Source organism: Rhinatrema bivittatum, chromosome 4, assembly GCF_901001135.1.
Source record: "Rhinatrema bivittatum chromosome 4, aRhiBiv1.1, whole genome shotgun sequence".
Taxonomy (NCBI): Eukaryota; Metazoa; Chordata; class Amphibia; order Gymnophiona; family Rhinatrematidae; genus Rhinatrema; species Rhinatrema bivittatum.
In genome coordinates, this window is record NC_042618.1 from 211,488,162 (window position 1) to 211,507,410 (window position 19,249).

Below are 19,249 nucleotides of genomic sequence, written 5' to 3' on the forward strand. Positions count from 1 at the left end.
TAACTCCTACCTACCTACCCTAGAATTTTTTGCTTTTTAATTTACCCGCTACTACGAGATGGTGTAAGTTATGCACACCGACTGGCTGCTGGCTTGCTTCCCCGGGACAGGGCCTAATGGCCTCTGTCCCAGCTAGTCCCCTCCCTACCCAGACCCCGCCTCCCCCAGTCCACCCCTTTTTGATGGCCCAGCACTTCTGCGCGTACTGGGGGTTATGCTCGTGGCCAGGCCCTTTTGAAAACATGCTCCACTTGAGCAGGGCCTGGCCACGCGCATAACCCCCAGAGATCTTACATGCGTGGGCCATTGAAAATTTGGGCTATAATTTTTGTATCATTTGTAGGCCGTTCAGTTTGGAATTTAACGGTACCTTAGCGAAAAACAGTGTCAGATTGACTGTATTAAGTGTATTGCATTTTGTGAGGCACATGATGCTAGAGCAGCCTTTATTACGAAAAAATGAGTTTCCGAAAAATTAGATCGAAGCAAAAGCTGGGCTCAGAGGACATGGGGCAAGACTGCTGACGAGGGTGTTATGGAATTTGGTGACAGTCAACCACTAAAACTGTCTCAAGAAAGCCAAAAAATGATTGAAAATTCTAGCAACAAGCAGAAAAAAAGCTGTTACTCTGCTTATTTTAAAACCGTTTTGCAAGCTAACGGTGGGCACACCAATTATTAATAATATGTTGTTTTAATTCCATTTTGAATGCTAATTAAAATGGTACATTGCATGTTTCTATCAGATTTCTGGTTGCTGCTGCAATGGGGGAGGCAAAGGTTATCAACAATGGTAGTCAAAAGAACTTTCAAAAAATGTAAAAAGGATCCAAATGAAGAAAATAGGAAAATGTATAAACACTGGCAAGTTGGAAGAAAAACATTGATAAGGGAGACAAAAGAAAATTTGAAAAGAAGCTTGTCATAGGGGCATACCCTGGTTCTGTTATGTATGCTAATCTATTTCATACATGCTGCAGGAGAAGGTTGGGAAATACAGCATTAGTGTTTGGATAGGGACTCCCAACATGACAGTAAGATCATCCAGTCTATCTTATGCAATCTCTTTGAGGTGTTTACCCTAACTTCGTACCTTCCTAGCATCCGTTACTTTTCTTCCAGGCTGCCCTTCATTAGAGAAATGTAGAAGGAAAAAAGACCTGTTGCCATCAGAAACAGTTAGGTTGTACCCATTGGCACGGTTTTGTTTCATCTTTTTTTCATTTGGGGTAGTCTAGCCAGGGATTCACCCACATGTGAGGGCTATCATCCTGCTTGAACTTTGGAAAAGCAGAGTTCCTTACCTGTAGCAGGTTTTATTCGAGAGCAGCAGGAAACTTGCCCACCTCTCCATGAAGTTGGCGTCTCCTATTTAAGCTAAGGAATAAGACTGAAAGGGTCTCTACATGGACGCCTAGCATAATGGCATGCTGAGCATGCCCAGTGAGAAGACAGTCTTACTGGATATCACTGGGAGCAGTACGATTGTACTGTGCTTCCAATGGTTCTAGGGTTTTGGGGGAATTCTGGTTGATGAGGGAGGGTTTAGATTGGTGGTTTGGAGAGGACCCAGAGGTGAACATTTTCTCCCCACGTGTACAAGGGGCAAGTGAGGAGGCACTGTGAGCAATAGGCCTAAAAATCCATAAAGATCTTTTGGGGGAGGGGGGTTCAAGTGTTAGGCACTATTAAAGTTTTAGTTTTTTAGTATGGTGGAGGATTGGGCCTGCAGGCCCGCAAACATTTTTTTTTCTTTTGCATCCAGTTAACCGTTACATATTGAATATAGCTTGATAAAGCTAAAGTTACCTGAGTGCATGTAGACCTGCTCTGAAATTTCTCAACTAAACTTAGCCAGATAGCACTGATAGTCAATGGTTTCTGGCTAAGTTTAAACCCCACCTCCTGGAACACCTCTTTATTTATTTGGACAGGCATTAGTCAGATAATGACTTATCCAGCTAAAATGTATCTGGAAAGTAGGGGGGACATATTTAAATCCCCAGTTGTCCTGCTAATTCTCAAACTTAGGCGGACAAAACATTTTGAATATTGACATCAGAGTCTATCCATAGACCTGAGCTGTAGGAGAGGAAAGAGAGCATAAAAGGGAAGAGAGTACCAAGGTCAAGGTCATGTCTCAATTAGGGAAGCCTTAGGCAGTGTATATGGCTAGCATTTGTCCCAGCCAGGTCTGGATATGAACCGGCATATATAATAGAAGCCTTTAGAGGAGAAAATGGGAATGTAAAACAAATGAAAAAATAAAGAGCGAAAAGAAAGTCATCCTATGTATAATGTCTCTTTTCAGAAAACTTCACAGGAATCTACACTGCATTTCTTCCGCTCTTCTGTTGGTCAGCTGATAGCCAGAGGATCCTTTTTGATTCTCCACAGAGGAGCCGGCAGGTGAGCCTGTGGCTATGGCAGAGTTGCTTTTTAAGATGGGACTACCTCTTTTCTGTCTTTAAAAAAAACATTCTCATTTCTACACTTCCAGTTCTAATATTCCCTGATATTAATTCCCACTGTACAGTACATTTCATTTGAAGATTAATAAACCACCTGCTTTTGTGTATGAGCTGTCCAATGGTGCTGCCCCATATGCTGTAGAGCTGCTGGAAGGGAGGGATGCAAAGGTAATGTGTTGGATATATATTTTAAAATTTTAATGGGATTATATTTCCATACATATATCCCAAAGCTCTGTTCATACCTCAGATCAGTCTAGATACAGGGGTTTTGCTTCCCTACCAGCAGATGGAAACAGAGAAGAAAGCATTACTTACACTGCCTTACTTATGTTAGCCTTCCACCTGCAGTCCCTCAATATTTTTCTGTCTCCAGCAAATGGAGAGAGATGTCAAACCTTGCAGTCTGGAGTTTGTAAAAAAAAAAAAAAAAAGAGAAGAGGATCTGAGCCTTCTTACTCCCTGGGAGATGAGGCTTCATGAGGGGCCATCCCCCAGGATGAGTGGGTAAGCATGGGATTGAGGACCTTGGCTTGTCTTAGCTCATTGATGGTGGGGACACTGATAGCCAGTGGTCTGGCTAACTCCTTATCTGCCACTCTGCCTGTTCTCCTCCCTCCCCAGCTTATAATTGGCAAAAGAAAGTATTGCCTTTCTTGTTTGTTTTTACATGCCTTGGGGCAGAAAAAAAAAAAAAAAAGAAAAGGGATTGCTGGTGAGAATGTGAGAAGGCACGTATTGAACGCCCGGGAGAGGGATTTAGAAGGCCCGGGGGTTCCGGTTGTGAGAGCTCTAGGCTGTTCTACTGTTAATGGGTACTTCTAGGGACTGGCACAGGTTTGCCATGGGACTGGTGTGGCTGATTGTTGGGGCGCTACAGAATGTGCTAGGAGCATACAGGAAGGCAGCATGTGTAGCAGCAGTGTCGAGCATGGTGGTAGTTGCAGAATGCGCGAAGCGCTGCCACTTGCGTGGGGTCAAAGTATCGAGTCTTTCCTCTGCCAGGCTTTTCAGAAGATACAGGTCCAGCGGGAAAGGAAGTACAGCAGCAACTGCATCGGGCGAAAGAAGATTGGCCTGGGTTACTTGAGCGATTGAGGCTCCTACTACTGGCAGCGCAGGAATGACAACCATTTTGGCATCTCATGCACTGCAGGAGTCTTCCAGGGAGGGGGGTGGCTTCTCTCTCCCCGCCCCCCCCCATGTTGTCCCCAGCCATGCTGGATCAGGAAAAGGCCCAAGTGGACTCTAGGAGTGATAATGAGTCCCCTGGGGGGACTCTGATTCAGAGGAAGCTTTTTCTAAGGAATTTGGGCTGTTCATACCAGAAAAGCTTTGTGCATTGAAGGGCTCTGCTGAGAAGTGGTCCCAATCTCCAAATCCCCCGAAGCACACCAGGTGTAAGAGTATAGCCTCCTAAGGGGGACCAAAAAGGGGGGGTGCAGACCCCAGTATGGGGGTTGCGCTCCTCCAGCGCAGTTGAGGAATCAGATGGCTTGGAAGGGGGTGGAAGTCTGCTCTCAGAATCTCCAGGGGACAAAGATTGGTGACATGGATTCCTCGAGCCTAGGGGAGATCCCGGTGGTGGAAGGAGAGGATCCCAGAGTGATCTGGCTCTTCAGGAGGAAGAGCTCCTTCCCTTGATTCCATAAGTTTTAAAGGAACTGAGTATTAAAGAAGCGCAGGAGGAGTCCGATCTTGAGGATGTGAACCCTGTCATGGAAGCACTTTCTTGAGGTCCAGCAAAGGCCTTTCCATTCCATCTGTCTGTGAAGAAGCTGGTGGCGTAGGATACTCCGGAGGCTTGTTTGAAGGTCGGCAGGGCCATGGCTGCCGGAGGACCCTTTGGAGCTGCTGAAGCTTCCTAAAGTTGATGCTTCTGTTTCAGCAGCGACAAAAAAAAAAAAGACTACCATTCCGGTGGTGGGGTCAGCAGCACTGAAGGATGCCCAGGATTGGAAACTGGAAATTCATCTCAAGATGTTCAACATCTTGGCTTTGGGCCTCCAGGCTGCTGTTTGCTGTAGCTTCATGGTGTGCACCTGCTTGCGCTGAGTGCAACAGCTCCAGTTGTCCGAGACAGGTCCATCGGCCATTGCAAAGCAATGGAGCATTTAGAAGCGTGAGTGGGCTACATTGTGGATTCCTTGTATGATCTGTTGCGTATTTTGGCAAGAAACATGGTGTCAGCTGTTTCATCCAGGCATCTCCTCTGGCTGCACAATTGGTCAGCAGATGCATGGTCCAAGTCACATCTGGGTAATCATCTATTCAAAAGCAGATTACTCTTTGGGGAAGATATGGAACAGCTGGTAAAGCACCTAGGCAAGTCTAAGAGCCATAAGTTGCCTTAGGGCAATCCGAAAGGAAACGGGAAGAATTTTCCGGGCAGGTAGAAGTACAGAGAGGTGAGGTGGTATTGCCCAGTTAATGGATGCTCTGCTTCAAGGCAGTTGCCTAACAAGTCACACTCCTTTCAAGGGGCATGCAGACCCACCCACAAGACTACCAGTCAGGTGACCAGGGGAGGAAACGCCACACAATAAGATGCAGCAGGTCCACACTTCGCCAGGAGTCATAGGGGGGCAGGTGACCCTTTTTTTTCACAAGGAGTGGACCAAGATAATAATGGTCCAGTGGGTTCTAACAATTATAAGAGAAGACTACGTGTTAGAATTTGCTAGCCTGATCCAGGAAGCTTTCATGGTTTTTACCTGCACCTCCAAGGAAAAGTGAGTGGAGGTTCATGCCACACTCAACTAGTTAAAGCAACTTGAGGCGATACTGCCTATGCCCCCTCCCCCCCCCCCCCCCCCCCCCCCCCCGAGATTGAGAACATGGAAGATACGCCATCTACTTAGTGGTTTTGAAGAAGGAAGGGGCCTATTAGCCCATTCTGGATCTACAGAAGGTGAACAGTGCTCTACTGGTACTTCATTTTTGTATGAAAACCTTAAGCTCCGTGATTGCGTCCGTTTGCAAGGGGAGTTCTTGGCCTACCTCAACCTTGTGGAAGTGTACCTACAATTCCTATACAGCAGGAACATCAGAGGTTTCTGCGGTTTGCCATACTAGTGGATCATTTTCAGATTTGAGCACTCCCAGTTAGACTCTCGACTGCCCCATGGATATTCACCAAGGTAATGGTGGTGATAGCTGCAGCGCTGCAGAGAGAGAAGGCATTTTAGTGCATCTCTATCTGGAAGACTGGCTCATCCGGGCGAAGACAAAGGAGCTCTCTCTGCACTCAGTACACAGAGTGCAGATGTTGCAGTCTCTTGGCTGGGTGGTCAATTTGTCAAAGATCCTCTTGGTGCTGACCCAGTCACTGGAGTACCTGGAAACCCATTTCGATACCGCTCTAGGCAAGGTGTTTCTTAAAGAGGAGAGAGTGTTGAAGCTGTAGAAGCAGGTCTGTAGGTCTGTTACATCTGTCAGTTCACAGAGCCTGGGTTCTATTTATTTATTTATTTATTTATTTAATGTTTTTTGTTATACCGAGTTTCATGACAGGCATCACATCAACCCGGTTTACAATTAACAAAGTGTGAAAGCATAATGGCTGCTGCACTCAGTCTAGTTCCCTAGTGTTCGCATGTCAATGACCTCTGCAGAGGGTGCTACTGCCTGCAGGTATCCTAAGTTAGAGGAGATTCAGCTTTGACTACCATTACAGGGGGAATCCAGGTCCATTCTCTCCTGGTTGCTTTCCTGAACACATCTGGCATGGAATTGGAAATCCCAGATTAGGTAGTGGTGACCACTGAAGCTAGCCTGAAGGACTGGGGCAAACAAGCCAGAGTCAGTGGTCAGCGGAAGAAGCATTATGGTCTATCAATCGTTTGGAAACGAGAGCAGTTCGCAATGCATTGCTATTCTTTCTTCCACATTTGCACGGTCAGGTTCTGTTTCACTATGTGACAACAGTGGCTTATGTCAACCATCATTGAGGAATTAGGAGCCTAATGGTGTCTCAGAGGCTGGTCAGAACAACACCTGGCGGCTCTGGTGGTGGTTCATGTAGCCCGTGTGGAGAACGTTCAGGCAGGCTTTGTCAACCGCAATATCCTAGATTTGGGAACGTGGGAGCTAGCGGATGGGGCGATGGATCTCATTCACTCCAGATGGGACATTCCTCAGCTGGACTTGATGGCCTCGAAGCAGAATGCCAAGGTGTGCAGTTTTTCAGTTGAAGCAGGGAGTTGGACGCCGAAGGTTTCAATGCTCTGGTTCTCTCTGCTGTATGTTTTTCCTCCATGGCTCCTGGTAGGAAGCTAAGGCATATCGAGACCCACCCTGGGGAAGGTGATCCTGATAGCTCCAGAATGGCCACGCCATCCGTGGTTTGCCAATCTGATAAATCTAAGGATGAATGGACCCCCTGAGGTTTGGACATTTACCACAACTGCTTCATCAAGGTCCAATTATTTTGGCTCAATTGGCTTGCTTTTGTCTCGTGGCTTTGCTTTTGAAAAGCACAGCCTGCAATTAAAGGGCTATTACAACCTTGTTACAGGCTAGAAAATTCTCTACTTCTATGGCTCAGGTTTGGAGGGTGTTCGAGAATTGGTGTGTTGGGGACGGGATTGCCCCTCTTCGAGCATCAGTGTCTAGTATTTTGACCTTTTTGCAAGAGGAGCTAGCAAAGGGGTTAGCCATCAAAGCAGGCCCAAGTGGCTGCCCTGGACTGTTTTCGAGGGAAAGTACAGGGGATGCCTGTGGTTTCACATCCGGATACAGTCTGTTTTCTGAAAGGAGTAAAGCATTTGCTAGCACCGGTGCACTGGTTGTTTCCTTTGTGAACTTAGTGTTGAGGGTTCTCTGTGGTCCTCCGTTTGAGCCACTACATCAGGCCTCACTGAAGGATCTTACACTGAAGGTAGTTTTTTTTGTGGTGGCAGTTCCACTAGGAGGATTTTGGAAATTCAGGTATTGTCTTGTAGGGATCCCTTCCTGTAGATTTCAGAGGACGGGGTGCCCTTATGGACATTTTTGCCAAAGGTGATATCTTCTTTCTACCTCAGCCAAACAGTAGAGCTTCTGGCCTTTCAAAATTTGGATGCTTCGGTATCACATACATGGGAGCTTAATTTGTTGGATGTGCCTCGGGCACTGTTGCAATATTTGAAGGCCACCATCAATTTCCATCAGTCTGATCACTTGTTTGTTCTATTTGGTGAGGCGTCCAAAGGAATCAAGGCTGTTCTATTTGGTGGGGCGTCCAAAGGAATCAAGGCTTCTAAAGTGACCATTTTGTGATGGTTAAAGGTGGTCATCGTCTCAACCCCATTCTACTAGAGCTCAGGCAGCATCCTGGGCTGAATGTCAGTTGGTTTCTCCACAGCAGATCTGTAGAACAGTGACCTGGTCTACTCTACACACTTTCATAAAGCATTGCCGCTTAGATGTTAAGGCGCTGGAAGCAGCTGGCTTGGGGAGAGTGTTCTGCAAATGGGTCTTTCAGGTTCATGCCCAGTGTGTAGGGGAGCTTGGGTATATTCCATGTCTGGATTGATCTGGGGTATGAACATTAAAGGAAAATTTTGGTTCTTATCTACTAATTTTCTTTCCTGGAATACCAGAGCCCCACCCCTTTTTGTCAGGAAAGACCGTTCTATTCTACATGTTAATAAAAAGTAGCTGTACAATTGGGAGTTTCCTGTCTCCCTTATCAGTTGACAGGCCTCAAGTTGGGGGTCCACCTTTCCCCTGCTCAGGTTGGGTGGGGGAGTTGTTTCTTAGTTAATCTGATCTTGGCTTGAGGACAGGTCATACTGAGGGACTGTAGATGTCATGGTAACATAAGTTCTGCAGTGTCAGTAAAGCTTTTCTTCTCTGTCTCCATCTGCTGATAGGGAAGCAAAACCCATGCATTTGGACTGATCTGTGGTATTCCAGGAACTAAAATTAGCAAGTAAGAACCAATTTTCCTTTCCTGTTAAATTATATTTTGCCTTGTCTGAAATATACTGCGGTCTTTTCTTCAGGATCTGTTTGCAGTGGATGTGCTGACAGGTAGTGTGACCCTTCTCACTGCAGGTAAGTGACTGACTGCCCCACTACATTCCAACTTTGTCTACCTCCTGTATGCATGCAGGACAGAATTTGACTTAACTCTTCCTCGCTTCTCTACCCTCTATTTTCCTGTCTTCTGTTCTCTCTCGTTCTCCTCTTTCCATTTATTTTCCTTTCTCTCTTTTCTCCATGCTGCTTTCCCCCTTCCTGTTCTCACTTCCTTCCCTTCATATACCTGCTCTCATGTCTTCCTTCTCCTTGCTTTTCCTCTCTTTATTTATGTCTCTCTGTCCTCCCTCTTTCTACCTCTTTTCCTTTCCCTCCCCTGCCCTTTTCCTAGGTGGCCCCCTTGGCAGCTGGAAGTTATTGACCATTAACCGTGACCTGATGGTGGTGAGTTTCTCCACGCCTAGCTGCCCCCCAAGTGTGGTAAGTGCTGTATAACATGCCTACAGGCTTCTGAAAGGGGGTCTCGCCCCAGCAGATGTTCAGCCAATGTCTATCTCTTTACAGAAAGTGGGGTTCCTGCCTTCTGCAGGAAAAGAGGAGGAGCTTATCTGGGTATCCCTGGAAGATGCAACCCCTATCCCTGACATTATCTGGGAAATCCAGAGCCTGCAGCCACCTCCTGAGCAGGAAAATGCTCAGTATCGTAAGTACTAACCGCAAAAGCAACTGCATTTCCTTGTCTGTGAGTATGGATGTGAGGGAGAGGAGAGTACTTATGTATATGAGCATATATTTGTATGTATATGGGAAAGGTGACTGTGTTTGCATGTGTGGTAGAGGGGAGTGTATATGAATGCATACATTCATTTGACAGAAGAATGGGCGTGGGTTAGGAGACTATGTGGGTCTGTAGGAGAGGCGACAGGGGTTTATATGTGTATGTGGGAGATGTGATTTAGATGTTTATATGTAAGAGGGGATATTGTGTGTATGCATTCTTGCATATGGGCAACAACTTTGTTTACCTCCAAGTGCTGATGTACAAGTAACACCCTTGAGACATCTGCTCCTGCTTCTTCCCCTCAAAGGAACTGTGTGGGGCAGTAGTTATATGTCCATATAAATCAAATACAGCAAAGTTCTTGTTATAAGGGCATTCTGCAATCATAGCCTGAACTTTTATAGTGTTGCTCATAATAGTAATATACCCCCTCCAGAATAGTGATGCCCGGTGCATTGAAATGTTTTCAGATCTCAATTCATTTCATCAGTCATGAGGAAGTAGTCTATTTCATACTTGCCAATAATAGGACAGCAAAGGATTATCTTCTGTTGTATTTGACCAATCGTAGGACAGCCCAGTTCCTATTACAGGGCAACACAGGTTATCTCCTGTTCTGTAATGACAAACAGGGGCAATGTGTGCCACTTCTGGGTCAATAAACTCCAGTGATTACATTTTAAAGCTGTAAATTAGAAAGGTGATGGACGTAAAACTAAAACACCGGAAAATGCTGTTATTTAAACTGAGAACTATTCAATGTAAGGTAGCAGTTAAGCAACCTAAAAAAGATTTTTTAGCAAGGAAATTAGGAGAAGCAAATAATGGCCTTGCCAGTTATTCATATTATTAACTCAGTTTTTTGGGTGGGTCAATTTGGAATGTAACATGAATATTTTCTGTGCTGATATGTTCACAGACCATTTTTGTCATAAGATTGAAGATATTCAAAAGGAGATTTCCACCAACCATGATTGGTTTCATTTTTAGGGTTGAAGGCTGTGACTTACCTGCCCAGTCATCTAATTCTTTGAGAAGTACCGGAACTTTTTCTCTGTTAAACAAGCTTTTGCATTTTAGAACCCAGAACATTTTGGCAACTATGAGCACTTCTACCTCTGCACATGATCCCATTCCTCCTAAACTTGTCAAGAACTGATCTCTTGAAATTGTAAACTAAAGCCTTAATCAAAGCTTTTTGTCCCTTCACGTAAACAAGCTCTTGTTTGTCCAATCTGTAAAGTTGGAAAGCTTGATCAAACTATTCTTCAAACTTACAGGCCTATTCTAATGTACCTTTTCTAGCTAGGGTCATAGAAAAGGTAGTTTTTAGCCAATTACTTAATTTTGTCACCAAAGTTAATGCCATACATCCTAGGCAGTCTGGATTTGGGCAGGATCTTAGCACTGAAGCAGCCCTGGTACCATTTACAAACAAGATCAGGGTCAGAGCAGGCTCGGAGAAGGATGCCTTCTTGATGATCACTGTGGATCCCTAGAGGCTAGAAGATGGAAATGAAGAAATGGGGTAACCTATATAAACTTGGGGTATATGGGGGGGTAATCTGGATAGGGGTAACCATAAAGCAGCAATTATTACCCTTAACAGAAGGCATGAAGGTTACCTGCACAGAGCAGCAGTTACCACTGTAAGCAACTTGCTGGGCAGACGTAGATGCACCCCTTGGTCTTTAAGTTCCATCATTTATTATGTTACTATGAGTCTCCTGGATATGAATGCAGCTTTTGACGCAATCAACCATCAGTTGCTGTTCAGATGCTTACAAGATTTGGGACTCTCGGGTGTAGCTTTAAAATGGTTTTATTCTTATTTAACAGATTGAGTTTTTAGTATCGGCTGGGCTCGAGGTGTTTGTACTTATCGGCCTTTTTTTTACGTGGGGGTCCCCAAAGTTCCATTTTAGCTCCAATTTTTATTTCATTTTTATTTGGCTCCTCTAGCTATTGGGTGATGGTTTTAATGGATATTTTTATGCAGATGACCTCCCAACTTGTTGCTTTTACTGAGTCGCGTAACCCAATAGATTGGTCTTCATTTAATTCTTGCTTGTTTGCAGTTGCAACATGGCTAAAAGACCATAGACTTATTTATGTATTTATTTTTAGTTTTTATATACTGATCTTCTTGCATTAGATACAAATCAAACCGGTTTACAAAGAACTTGCCCGAAGGTGATACATGGAACCATGAATGTAAACGAAAAAAACTTAGGGTAACATAGTCAGATAGTTAACTGACCACTTTAAAACAATTAGAAATTACATAGTAATAAAGGTCACAGTAAGTGAAACAATCCAATTAATTATGCAAGGATCCATTAGGATGGAGGCAATAAGTTAAGAAGAGGGTTAGGAATAGAGGAAAGATAAGCAAGATAAGACTAAAGGGTATCTGAGGGTCTCTTCGAGGGAACAAGAGTTAGAGAAATGAGAGAAAAATGAGAGAGAATTAATAACAAACTAAACCATACTAGTGAAGAGAAATGAGCAGGGAAGTGTTGCAAAAAATGGAGGGACTGTGTTAGTTAGAATGAAGGTTCTGGAAACGCAAGTTTGCGTTTAACTTAAGTTAAATCCTACAAAAACAGAAGTTCTTTGGATCAGCAGAACAAATCAGCTTCTTGACACTTTTCCTGAACTAATGGGTACAAAGATGTATTTGAAAAATATGGCTAATTCTTTAGGAATTGCTCTTGATTACAAAATATCCAAGAATGATCAAATTTCAGCTGTGGTGAAAAAGTTTTTATTATCTTTGTATGCTTCATCAGCTGAGATTTTATTTTAACAGGAAGGACATGGTAACAGTTCATTTATTAATACTGACCAGGTTGGATTATTATAATGCATTTTATGAGGTGCTATGGTTCACCAGATGAGGAAGTTGCAGCTAGTTCAAAATATGGCAGCCAAATTTCTGTTTGGTGCAAAAAATTTTGATTCAGTTTCTCCCTTACTTGTAGAGCTACATTGGCTCCCTATCAACTATAGAATCAGATTTAAAATACTTTTAGTTCATAAAGCTCTGGCAAAGCACAGTTCCCGCTCAATTATTTGTGTCCTTATCAGCCTATTGTTTATTGAAATCCTCAGAGCAGTGTTTGCTTATAATTTCTTCCCTTCTGTTATTAAATTAGAGCATATTTATTTTACAGCTTTTAGCTACATAGCCCCTTCCATATGGAACAGTCTACCAATAGTGATCAGAAAGGAAAATAATTATCTAAAACTTTGGTTCCCTGAACGTACCCTGATCAGCCAGACCACTGGGTTATGCCTCCCTTCCAGCAGATGGAGACGGAGAAAAACTTGTGAGGCACCCCCTCTTGGACTGGTGTGCCACTTGCGACCCTTCAGTATTTCTCTGTCTCCAGCAGATGAAGGTGGCAGAACCTGCAGTCCTGATCCTTTAAAAAGAAAAAAGAAAACAGTTTGCCTTCAGTTGAGAAGGTTATTGTGCCTTTAATTTTTTCTTCTGGCTAGATCAATCTGTTAAAAAAAAAAAAAAAAGAATCACAAGGAGGACAGGAGTGCAAATCCTCCTAAGGGGTTGGAGCCTATCCTCCTTGGTAGTAGGCATGGCTGGGGTTGGGGACCCTGAGAGCCTTCTTGCCCAGTGCTTGTGCTTCACACCAGTGAGTAGGGGGATTTACTGGTGGGCCAGTCCCTCCCCCTAACAGCCCAGAGACGTTTCCATTCCTCTGGTGAGACCTGTGCTTGTAAATTTAGTCCCAGGGACGTTTCATTCCCCTAGTTGATTGCAAAAAAAAAAAAAAAGCAAAGCACTTAGCTGTCAGGTTTCCCGGGCCTCCGGAGGTACTATTTATTACTGTTTTTTTGCTACCCTCGTCGCAGCTCTGTGTGAGAATGCCACGGGGATCAAGTTGTTCTGCCTGTGGAGAGCCAGCTGTGAGGCTCTCCTGCAATGGCCTCTGCTCCCGATGCCTTCCCGGGGGTGAATGGGAGCGACAGCAGGGCGTGTCTAACGCGGTCCCGAGGTACAGGGAAGAAACTGCATGCTAGGAGGCCTCGGCCTGCCCCGTTCCCGATCAGCGCGGGAACGGTGGCCATTTTGGATCCTCCTCGCTCCGATTCAGTGCTGTGCTTTGGGGGAGGGGATTTCCCGCCGCAGCTTTCCCCACTGAATCTGAACCCTGAGAGGCCTCAGGGTTCAGTGCCGCCTCCTTCCCCTGGTTTGGGTTTGCTCCCGGGGGGGGGGGGGGGTGTCTTAAAGAGACAGCAACCTTTTTCTTCGCAGTTTGTGCTTTTACTGCACAAAATGTATCTTTCGACAGAGGCTGATTTTCAGTCACAGGAGCCTCCACTAGCGAACGTCTCCAGACTCACTGAAGGCCAGTACACCATTAGAATTCGGATGGTCTGGACGAGTCGGGGACCCCACTAGCTGCACAGCTGGATCTCTCAACGCAGGACCCTCCCAGCGTGAAGCAGACGAGGAAGCTGAAAAGTCTGTCCCGGTGGAGGGAGATGATCCGCGGGTGCTCAGGTTATTTCGAAGGGATGAGCTTGATCCTATGATTCCTCATGTTCTTGCAGACCTAGGGATTCAGGCTCCGCAGCAGGTTTCAGAGCCTTCCATGGTGGATCCCGTCCTGTCGGGTCTTCGGGCTCCTCCTAAGATTTTTCCTTTCCACCCGATGCTATTGCAGCTCATGACCTGGGAGTGGGACCATCCGGAGGCCAGTCTGCGAGTAGGATGAGCTATGGAAAAGCTCTATCCGCTACCGGAGGAGTCGTTGGATCTTCTCAAAGTTCCTAAGGTGGATGCAGCCATTTCGGCCATCACCAAGCGGACAATGATTCGGTGGCAGGAGAAGCTGCGCTTAAGGATCTCCAGGATAGGAAACTTGAAGTCCTTCTAAAGCGGAGTTTTGAGGTATTGGCGCTTGGCATCCGAGCGGCAGTCTGCAATAGTCTCATGCAGCAGGCAACCCTGAGATGGGTGCAACAGTTGCTCACTGCCCAGAAGCTTCCCCCGGCAGAGGCGGAGCATGTGGAGGCGGCAGTAATGTATACCGCGGATGCTTTGTATGATCTCCTTCTTACTTCCTCGTGCATGATGGTCTCCGTGGTTTCGGCCAGGAGGCTTCTATAGCTCCGCAATTGGTCCGCTGACGTCTCTTCCAAGTCTCAGTTGGGAGCTCTTCCATTTAAAGGAAAATTCTTATTCAGTGACTATCTGGAACATCTCATCAAGTACAATAAAATGTGCAAGCTTCTGGAGGACGAGCCTAGGCCTTCTAGGACCTTCGGTTCATCTCTTCCCTGTTTTTGGGAGCAGCGCCGTTTTCATCAGGGCAGAGCCCCTTTCTTCGCTCCACGGCAGCTGTCGGCGAGGTCCCAGTGTTGGGCTCATTCCTTTCGCGGACGAAAACCTCCCCATGACTGGGTCCCTCGGGTCTTCCTGCAACAAGTCTTCCCAATGAAGGTGCGCCGACTCACTCCTCCGTTCCGGTGATAGGAGGTCGTCTTTCTCTGTTTTTCGAGGAATGGGTCAAAATTACTTCAGACCAGTGTGTTCTAAGCATTATCGAACATGGCTATGCTTTAGATTTTGCTCGCCTTCTGCGAGACCTGTTTTTGGTGTCTCCCTGCGGGTCCCGGGCAAAACAAAAAGTGGTGAATCGAACCCTGTGTCGGTTGAAAGCCCTGGGAGCCATTGTTCTGGTTCCTCCAGCCAAGCACAGGACCGGCAGGTACTCCATGTATTTCGTGGTTCCCAAGAAGGAAGGCTCCTTCCGCCCGATATTGGACCTGAAGAAAGTGAACAGAGCGCTTCGGGTGCCTTGCTTCCACATGGAAGCTCGGCGGTCAGTCATTGCGGCCATCCGCTCAGGTGAATTTTTAGCCTTGTTTGATCTGATGGAGGCTTTTCTTCACATAGGGATCCGCAAGCATCATCAGAGGTTTCTAAGGTTTATGGTCCTAGGCGAGCATTATCAATTCCAAGCGCTTCCGTTCGGATTGGCGACGGCTCCCCGTGTCTTCACAAAGGTGATGGTAGTAGTAGCTGCGGCTCTCAGGCAGGAAGGGATCTTGGTTCATCCCTACTTGGACAATTGGCTCATTCGGGTGAAGTCCGAAGAGCTTTTCAAGATAGCAGTTCTCTCAGTTTTGCAGCATCTTCACTTTCTCAGATGGGTCGTCAATTTTTCCAAAAGCCATTTAATCCCGTCCCAGGTGCTAGACTTCTTGGGAGCCCCGTTCGACACGTCTGGCAAAGCTTTTCTCATGCAGGAGTGGATCGACAAGCTAACATCTCAGATTAGCGTCTGTTGACCCTGCTGATGCCTAAGGTATGGGATTACTTGCAGGTTCTTGGTTCTATAGCATCTACTCTGGAGTTAGTCCCCTGGACTTTTGCTCATATGAGACCTTTGCAAAGGGTGTTGCTTTCCCGCAGGGATCCCAAGTCAGAAGAATTCCAGTTACCCTTCCCGCTCATGGAACCCGCCAGAGCCAGTCTCAGTTGATGGTTGGTCCCCGAGCACTTACGACGCGGGGTGTACCTGGAGGAGCCCCAATGGGTAATTGTAACGACAGATGCCAGCCTTTCCGGTTGGGGGACGGTTTGCCAATCGCGGTCGCGCAAGGTCAATGGACATGTCAGGAGGTGAAGTGGTCCATAAATCACTTGGAAACAAGAGCAGTACGCCTGCGCTGCGCTGCTTTCTCCCTCTCGTGCGGTATCACTTGGTGCGGATCTTGTCTGGCAATGCGACGACAGTGGCATATATCAATCGTCAAGGGGGAACAAGAAGTCGTCCGGTGGCCGGGGAGGCGGACAAGCTAATGGTCTGGGCGGAACGTAATCTCGCCCGATTGGCGGCCTCACACATAGCCGGAGTAGACAACGTTCAGGCGGATTTTCTCAGTCGACAGCGGTTAGACCCCGGAGAGTGGAAGCTATCTGAGGAAGCGATGCAGCTCTTAACTCTTGAGTGGGGTGTGCCTCGTCTGGACTTGATGATGACTCGGCGGAACACAAAGGTGGCTCATTTCTTCAGTCACAGACGGGAGCACGGGGTGGAAGGAGTGAATGCTCTGGTTCTTCTGTAGCCCCGCGACATTCTGCTTTACGTTTTTCCTCCCTGGCCATTGGTCGGCAAGATCTTAAGAAGAATAGAGACCCACCCAGGGTCGGTCTCCCTCGTAGACTCGGAATGGCCACGGAGGCCGTGGTTCGCGAATCTGGTCAACTTGGCGGTGGATGGCCCCTTTCATCTCAGTCATCTTCTGAATCTTCTTTGGCAAGGTCCAGTATTTTTCGATCAGGCAGCTCTCTTTTGTCTAGCAGCCTGGCTTATGAAAGGAGGCAGTTGAGGAAGAAGGGGTTATCCTGATTCAGTCATTTCCACACTCCTACAGGCACGAAAGACATCTACTTCGCTCACGTATGTTCGGGTCTGGAAGGTTTTCGATTCCTGGTGTAGTGGGTTGGATGTGTCCCCGCGGTGAGCCTCCATTGTTCATATTCTTGCTTTCTTACAAGAAGGGTTGAAAAAAGGCTTAGCATACAGTTCACTCCGGGTTCAGGTAGCAGCTCTGGGCTGTTGAAGGGGAAAGATTGATGGGGCGTCCCATGCAGCCCATCCTGATGAAGCACATTTTCTGAGGGGTGCTAAGCAATTGAACCCCTCAGTTCGACCAGTGTGTCCTTCTTGGAGTCTGAATCTGGTTTTCCGGGGGTTGTGTGGACTTCCTTTTGAGCCTCTCAAATGGGCAACTTTAAAAGACCTAACACTCAAGATGGTCATCCTAGTGGCTATATGCTCGGCAAGACAAATAGCTGAGATTCAAGCATTGTCCTATAGGGAGCCTTTTCTGTGGATTTCCAATTTGGGGGTGTCTCTTTGAACGGTACTCTCTTTTCTACCAAACGTTGTGTCAGGTTTTCACTTGAATCAATCAGTGGAGTTACCAACTTTTCCAGATTTGGATTCTAATTCCCCTCAGGCTCACGACTTGTGGAAATTGGATGTCCGATGGATTCTCCTTTGTTACTTGGAGGTGACTGTTTTTTGGTTGTCGGACCATCTCTTTGTCTTATGGAGCAGTCCTAAGAAAGGACATAAAACATCCAAAGCTACCATTGCCCAACAGTTGAAGGAAGCTATAGCTTCGGCATATATATATGTCACGGACGGGCAGTGCTGGATGGTCTAAAAGCTCATTCGATCAGATCTCAGACGGCATTTTGGGCAGAGAGTCAGTTGGTCTCACCGCAAGAAATTTGCAGAGTGGCTACTTGGAAGTCTCTGCACACTTTTGCTAAGCATTACCGTTTGGACGTCCGGGCTCCGGATGTCAACTGTTTTGGCAGCAGTGTTCTTCGAGCGTGACTCTCCAGGTCCCACCCCATGTAGAGCAGCTTGGGTACATCCCAGCAGTGTGGACTGATCTGGGCATGTACAGGGGAAAGGAAAATTGTTCTTATCTGCTAATTTTTGTTCCTGTAGTACCACGGATCAGTCCAGACGCCCGCCCAGGGTATTCTGGCTTGGAGAGTCCGTTCGGTATATGTATTTTGTCCTTTTCATTCTGCAGAGTATCTTGAAGAGAGAGCCAATATCGAAGATTTCCATAAGAACATGCCATACTGGGTCAGACCAAGGGTCCATCAAGCCCAGCATCCTGTTTCCACCAGTAGCCAATCCAGACCATAAGAACCTGGCACGTACCCAAAAACTAAGTCTATTCCATGCTACTGTTGCAAGTAATAGCAGTGGCTATTTTCTAAGTCATCTTAATTAATAGCAGGTAATGGACTTCTCCTCCAAGAACTTATCCTATCCTTTTTTAAACACAGCTGCACTAACCACATCCTCTGGCAACAAATTCCAGAGTTTAATTGTGCGTTGAATGAAAAAGAACTTTCTCCGATTAGTTTTAAATGTGCCACATGCTAACTTCAAGGAGTGCCCCCTAGTCTTTCTATTATCTGAAAGAGTAAATAACTGATTCACATTAACCCGTTCTAGACCTCTCATGATTTTAAACACTTCTATCATATCCCCCCTCAGCCGTCTCTTCTCCAAGCTGAAAAGTCCTAACCTCTTTAGTCTTTCCTCATAGGGGAGCTGTTCCATTCCCTTTATAATTTTGGTCACCCTTCTCTGTACCTTCTCTATCGCAACTATTTCTTTTTTGACATGGGGCGACCAGAATTGTACACAGTATTCAAGGTGCGGTCTCACCATGGAGCGATACAGAGGTATTATGACATCTTCCGTTTTATTCACCATTCCCTTTCTAATAATTCCCAACATTCTGTTTGCTTTTTTCACTGCCACAGCACACTGAACCGATGATTTCAATGTGTTATCCACTATGACGCCTAGATCTCTTTCTTGGGTGGTAGCTCCTAATATGGAACCTAACATTGTGTAACTATAACATGGGTTATTTTTCCCTATATTCTTCACCTTGCACTTATCCACATTAAATTTCATCCGCCATTTGGATGCCCGATTTTCCAGTCTCAGAAGGTCTTCCTGGAATTTATCACAATCTGCTTGTGATTTAACTACTCTGAACAATTTTGTATCATCTGCAAATTTGATTACCTCACTTGTCGTATTTCTTTCCAGATCATTTATAGATATATTGAAAAGTATGGGTTCCAGTACAGATCCCTGAGGCACTCCACTGCCCACTTCCTTCCACTGAGAAAATTGTCCATTTAATCCTACTCTTTGTTTCCTGTCTTTTAGCCAGTTTTTGATCCACAAAAGGACATCGCCACCTATCCCATGACTTTTTACTTTTCCTAGAAGCCTCTCATGAGGAACTTTGTCAAACGCCTTCTGAAAATCCAAATGTACTACATCTACCGATTCGCCTTTATCTACATGTTTATTAACTCCTTCAAAAAAGTGAAGCATATTTGTGAGGCAAGACTTGCCTTGGGTAAAGCCATGCTGACTTTGTTCCATTAAACCATGTCTTTCTATATGTTCTGCGATTTTGATATTTAGAACACTTTCCACTA

General features: G+C 45.8%; 1 protein-coding gene across 1 annotated transcript in view; it reads left to right on the top strand.

Annotated features, from left to right (window-relative positions):
• The window catches only part of APEH (acylaminoacyl-peptide hydrolase), a 169,492-nt gene that overhangs the window by 109,311 nt on the left and 40,932 nt on the right, over positions 1 to 19,249 (top strand). Inside the window, exons 13-16 of the mRNA XM_029599657.1 lie at positions 2,312 to 2,409; positions 8,459 to 8,510; positions 8,827 to 8,915; positions 9,000 to 9,138. Coding sequence (XP_029455517.1) covers positions 2,312 to 2,409; positions 8,459 to 8,510; positions 8,827 to 8,915; positions 9,000 to 9,138 — 378 coding nt within the window. The remainder of the gene's footprint in view (positions 1 to 2,311; positions 2,410 to 8,458; positions 8,511 to 8,826; positions 8,916 to 8,999; positions 9,139 to 19,249) is intronic.